General features: G+C 43.3%; 1 protein-coding gene across 1 annotated transcript in view; it reads right to left on the reverse strand.

Moving 5' to 3' along the window:
• The window catches only part of LOC106569646 (kelch-like protein 24), a 53,347-nt gene extending 48,338 nt beyond the window's left edge, over window positions 1–5,009 (reverse strand). Inside the window, exons 1-3 of the mRNA XM_014141205.3 lie at window positions 4,727–5,009; window positions 1,305–1,408; window positions 185–1,029 (exon numbers count right to left, since the gene is read on the reverse strand). Coding sequence (XP_013996680.1) covers window positions 185–1,029; window positions 1,305–1,379 — 920 coding nt within the window. The 5' untranslated portion in view covers window positions 1,380–1,408; window positions 4,727–5,009. The remainder of the gene's footprint in view (window positions 1–184; window positions 1,030–1,304; window positions 1,409–4,726) is intronic.
• Window positions 5,010–6,520: the final 1,511 nt, after the last annotated feature.

A 6,520-nucleotide genomic window follows, 5' to 3' on the forward strand; every position in this document is an offset into this window, starting at 1 on the left:
GTCCCTAAAAAAAAGGACTATTTGAAGGCATGAGGTGAATTCTGCCTTACCTAGATGTGTTGAATTGTTCTATCCATAAAGCTGTGCCAAATACAATTCCCCTTGAGGGACAATGCAGTTCTATTGAATTTAATTGACTGACCAAGTCTCTGAACTACACCTCCCAGCATCCCCTGCACAGTACCTGCGTGGGCGGGTCCTGGGGGACATCATCTCGTTGCCCAGTACGTGGTACCGCCGGGCCTCGTGGAGGAGCTGGTAGCACTCTGGTGCCGTCTGGATGATCTGATCTCCTTCCACTGTCTGGACAAAGTAGTTTGGGTGCAGCAGGGGCAGCCGGACGTGGTGCAGCAGGTCCTTAAGCACGGGCCTCCGGGGCTCCACACTGTGGTACACCCAGCGCATCACCGCCTCAAACACCACCTCCTCCTTCCCGATGGCCAGTTCGTCACTGCAGATGTACTCCTCCAGCTCGTCTCTCCTCAGGTCCAGGAACTCCTCATGTTGCGCCACGTCAGGGAAGTTGGCCAGGGCATACGAGCGGCAGCGGCTTGCCAACTGTTTCAGAGCGTGGGCGTCGGCGAAGCGTTGGATGCCCAAGCAGTTGCAGGGGTCGAGCTGGTCTTCCAGGAACTTGGCGCAGGCGTCGCGGAGCGTGGAGATCTGGAAGAGGCTGGAGGTCTCGAAGAGGAACTGCACGTTGTCGGTGGTGATCTTGGCGCGGCCCGTGTAGACGTAGCTGAGAAAAGAGTCCATGGCCTCGGCCAGGATGCCGTTGATCTCCACCAGCATCTCACGTGACTCGCGGTGGTCATTGCAGAACATGGCACGGAAGTAGGAGGAACAGGCAGAGAGCACAGCGCGGTGGCAGGGGAACTCGCGGCCCTGCACGCTGATGACCACGTCGGTGAAGAGGCGGCTGTCGCGGAACTCGTTGAACACCTGCAAGATGGCCTCCGAGTGGGAGGAGCCGGAGGAGAACTCCAGAACTTCATTACCGGTCAGGGTTTTGGAGTCCACTTCGAACACCTTGAAGGGATGAAACAAATTAGTTTAATTTAATTTTAAAGGCCTATTCTGTAACTTTTAATCTACAGTCAAAAGTGATAACCCTACACTGGTTTATAAACTGGAAGAGGGGGTCTTGGCCATGTTTCCGGTTTGTTTTCCTTCTTGGAAAAATTAGGTTTTATATGTTTTTATTTGCCACTTGAGAAATAATTGACACACATTGCCCTTCAAAACACTTGTCAAGACTAGTAAGAACTCGGAGTTGTGATAAAATGAGTGTGTTTAGTGAGCACCTTTCGTTTGACGGCGGGGGAGTCCCTGGTCCCAGAGTCCTCCCTGTTGAGCCGTCTGCCTAGGATCAACACCATGGCTGCTGCCCTATAGACCGACCAGATACCTGGAGGGACAACAGGAAATAAGGTTATAGACCGACCGGATACCTGGAGGGACAACAGGAAATAAGGTTATAGACCGACCGGATACCTGGAGGGATAACAGGAAATAAGGTTATATACCGACCGGATACCTGGAGGGATAACAGGAAATAAGGTTATAGACCGACCGGATACCTGGAGGGATAACAGGAAATAAGGTTATAGACCGACCGGATACCTGGAGGGACAACAGGAAATAAGGTTATAGACCGACCGGATACCTGGAGGGACAACAGGAAATATGGTTATAGACCGACCGGATACCTGGAGGGATAACAGGAAATAAGGTTATAGACCGACCGGATACCTGGAGGGATAACAGGAAATAAGGTTATAGACCGACCGGATACCTGGAGGGATAACAGGAAATAAGGTTATATACCGACCGGATACCTGGAGGGATAACAGGAAATAAGGTTATAGATCGACCGGATACCTGGAAGGAAGGATAACAGGAAATAAGGTTATAGACCGACCAGATACCTGGAGGGACAACAGGAAAAAAGGTTAAAGTGGTACAGTAGATATGGGTGATGATCAAGCATGTAAATGTGCTGTTTACTCGTTTTATAGGTCTATTTATGCTGTATATTTAATTCAGATTATAAATGTGTTACATGTATGTTATAACCCTATATAAGTGTATATCAAGTTATATGTGGTGTTATACCTTAAGAAACAGTAGATCTGATTGTGCATGTGTTATAGACCTGTTATAAGCCTATGTAGCTCTAGATCAAAACTTACAATTGTTATAAATAAGTATAAATCAAGTTGTACAAGTCACTTGAAGTTGAACTTAACTACTGAACTTGAACTACTGCTGCTGTGACGAAATGGAGAAACCAAGTACACTCCAGAGGCAATAGCCATAAAGAAGTCACAAGGGAAACAGCCTGCTTTCCGCTTCAGAGAGAGAAAACTAGTTGTACTAACAATTCCACCATCTTCAGGGTAGAGCTACTGTATCTTGCATCACAGTAGAGGAAAAAAAATAGTTTTGAGGGCTTAGAAACTCCAGCCATACACACAGGGCCAGTTCCAGGCATAAGCGACATAAACGGTCGCTTAGGGCACACAGTCGCCAGGGGGCCCCAGTCCCCAAAACAATTGTATTTAATTTATTTTTAGAACTCAAGCAGGGATCGCAACTTACTATTGAGAGTTAGAATAGTAGAACACACCGGATGCAATTTCAAAATGTGGTAGTGCATCAGCAGTTTTTCTCGATATGTCAGTCACTGACAGTAAGCATGTCAGCTAACAACGCTTCGATTGGTAGTTAGTCTAGCCAGCTATCTAGACTTGTAGTAATCAAATACTGTACCCAGAGGCCCTAACCTCCAGGGGGCCCCGATTGATTTTGATATTTATAAAAAATATATATATATACATTTAACTAGGCAAGTCAGCTAAGAACAAATTCTTATTTACAATGACGGCCGACCCCGGCCAAAGCCTAACCCGTACGACGCTGGGCCAATTGCGCGCCGCTCTATGGGACTCCCAATCACGGCTGGTTGTGATACAGCCTGGAAATGAACCAGGGTCTGTAGTGACGCCTCTAGCAATGAGATGCAGTGCCTTAGACCGCTGCGACAAATATCATATTAACATGGCATTAGTCACAAAATGTGTAGAATTTCTGAGAACTTGCTTTAAACTGCAACATTTTCTCTACACCCCATGGCAAAATGTGTAGAACTACAGGAAATTAACTTTGCCGGGTGGGCCGGCCCTGAATTTTTATTTTTTTTACCTTTATTTAACCAGGTAAATATGCACATATCTACAAACTAACCCCTTCCTCCGTCTCTGTACTGAAGCAGATGTTCCCTGGGACATAGTACTACAGCTGAAAAGGCCAGCAATCACAAGGACAATAGAGCTAGAAAGGTTGTTGTGCAATGGTGCATCAATCATGTTTGCTTTGAATGAAACTAGGTGAAGAAAAGATAGGCATCACCCCATCATGCTTTTAACAGTGAGCAATCTGCGACACCGGTTGAAGCCGGGCCTATAGTCTTTTCAACAGTGATCCTCTAACTGTGTGTGCCTAGGGGCATAGTCTTTGAAACAGACTGACTGCTAAACCAGATTAATGCCAAACCAGATTACCGTCAATTCTGGGAGAAGAGCCTCGGGGTCACTCCTTCTGAGTCATTTTTTTTTTCTCAGTTCCAGAGAATGGCAAATTCGGAGCAAAAAACAGGTATGCATAGGCTGTCTTCAGCTCACAGTTTTTACACGAACACGCACACACACAGGTGTATAGCCCCAGGACATCTATCTCAAAACATCTATTTAATTTAGACGGGAAAATGACTCCTTCACTCTGTCTCATTCTGCCAGGAGAATCTGCGTGGTTTTTTTTACATAAAGATATATAGACGTTGACATTGCTCATGACGTCTTTGAGGCACTAGCGCGCGCTCTTCACTCAGGTCACGTGCGTGCCGTTACTAAATCGAGGCGGTTATTAACCGCAGCGCACGGGTCTGGCTAGCTATCTGATGAACGTAGTCACTCTCATCCCGGCTATATTTAACCTGGCGGTGCACCGCCAGACGCACAAGCGGAACAAAACACAGAACAGTTTGCGTGTGTTATCCTAGTACACAGCTGCAGCACCTCCTAGTAATTGTAAGTAACACAAAAGCCAGGGTTTGCAAGTGGCAGTGCCTCCTTCCCTGACGCATGTAACATTCCCTTCTTATGACCTGTGTAGCTATAGGCTATATAAAGACCACAACAAAATTAGCGGACTAAACTCCACTCCATGGTGGAGCGGAGTTTACTCCGCATGTAACAGCTATTGCATCTCTTATATAGCCACAGTGACCTCGTCTTCTTGTCACGTCTTTTATTTTATTTTATTAATTACACACAATAAACAAGCAAATCCCCAAAAACTTTGAGCAGATTAAATTCTGATCAGAATTGACAGAATCAATGTTATGTAGCATGGAATCGAACATTATTATTATGTAGCAATATGTGGATTATGACTGAAAATGTTTTACATAAAACACATGTACAATAACAACTCCAAAAAAGTTAACTCGTGATATCTGCTATAGATGGTAGGCTTTTCAATGGTGTCCCATCAGCCAAAAACCGATGACTTATTCTCGGCAACCTTGAACAGTGAGCAATTAAGCTTAGGGCAACAAATTAATGCATATGGTATCTTGACCAAAAATCCAATGGCACAACTGAATACAAACGCGTATTGAAATGCACGTTATATATTACTTGCTATTTTTAATAAAGTACCTTACCTTATCCAAAATGTTCAGTATGAGCCGCCTCGGCTATTTGGAGTCGTGGAAAAATAAAAAAAAAGTTTAAAGAAAATGTTGTTCCGAAAATTCTTGGTCCAAAAATGTTAGGATAAAAAGAGGTTTCTTTACACATAAAGAAAAACAGAAAAATATGTATTTCTCTATGTCCCAGACATCCTGACTTGTTATGCTCGCAGAGACAAAGAACGGTAACAAAGTGTAAACATCACAGCGAGATATAGGTCACATCCTCAGAATATGCCGACCCAGTCAGCTGGAATTATTGGTGCTTATGGGTAGTGTATTTCATAAGAAGTGGTTGTGCCTTAGAGTTGTGCAATCAGAAAACAGCACTTCCCAAAGCACCTCTGTCGTCCGCGTGGCTGGCCTTTGTTTGCAAACAAAATTTCCCTGAAGTTGAACACTTTTTCCACAAAAAAATCGGGAAACTTTGTTGTCAACACCAATTGTGTAATAAAGTGCAGACTATTGCCCAATAGTGCGATAGGCCTAATGAGTACTCATCAGGTCATTTATGATCATGAGTTGAGAGACAAGTGTACTGTGAATCAGACATACTTTAGTAACTTTCCTTAATGCTGAAAGCTGACAAAGTTTTTACAATATAAATTGGATGTAAAACAAACAACAATTTACATTATTTTCAATCACACACTGGTCAATGACATATAGTTGTGTTGTATTCTACTGTCCTGGTTTTTTAAATAATTTTAAAGCTACATAAAACAGTGAAGATCTTTATAACTCTCAGCCATGTGGTAAACAAAGGGTATGTTTTTCAGTTGTAACCCGATATGGGGCACGTGGGTAGAACGGTTGAAAACATGCTGCTGCAGCTGCAAATCTCTACAGTAGGGAGGAGTTAAATGAATCATGTCGTAATTTCATTACAATATTGCACAATCCCATTTAGCCAAGGAAGGTTATCCTTAGAGAGCTACTTCCTCACTTTTGGTCTCTGACCCATTTTCAATGTTTTGTCCCAACTTGTCAATGCCTTACGTCATCAGTCGAAAGCCCTGTTTTTAAACACAATTGCCCTCTAGTGGATGTTCAATGCATATACATTGTGGCATTGTGAGTAATGAAAATAAAGCCATTTCTTGACAAAATTATTTTCGAAAAACGTGTTACCTTTAGTTTACATTGACATGACAGTTGATAGATAAGCAGGTTGTTACATAATCTGTTGTGGACAGACTGGGTAAATAATAAGGCATTTACCAAATTACCAAGATTTTAGTTCTGGGTTAAAGAAGATCAGTAGTTAGATAACATTTCTCCAGTTCCTGTGGTACTGTTCATTTGACATCCAGAAACAGATGTGGATTCCAGATGTTGTTGACCCTCTATCTGGTCTCTTTGAGGACTACAACATATATCTACTCATGACTAATGCCATAGTTGACCATCTGCCAAAATCAGTTTGATATCGAATTATCAGTGTGCATGTAAACCTACTCACTGTTAACTAACCATTCAGAAAATGATAGAATCAGAGAAAGCAGCTTGGTCAATTAAGTTCAATGTCAGAAGTGTTCATGTCACAGACTCTTGGCGTGGGGGATTTGAGCTGTTATTACTTTCTGAAGGACAACATAGAGGAGACAGGGGTTGGTTGTCTCACTAGTTTGTTGTCACACTGGTTATTACTCAGAACTCAAAGAGGGGTGTGTCATCATTTCAAGATAAACATGTGTATCCTCCATGTGGTCAGGTCAGGGTCACAGAACATCGAGGTGAGATGGAATATTAGAATGTTTTTATTGG

Source organism: Salmo salar, chromosome 14 (assembly GCF_965601325.2).
Source record: "Salmo salar chromosome 14, fSalSal1, whole genome shotgun sequence".
NCBI classification, from domain to species: Eukaryota; Metazoa; Chordata; class Actinopteri; order Salmoniformes; family Salmonidae; genus Salmo; species Salmo salar.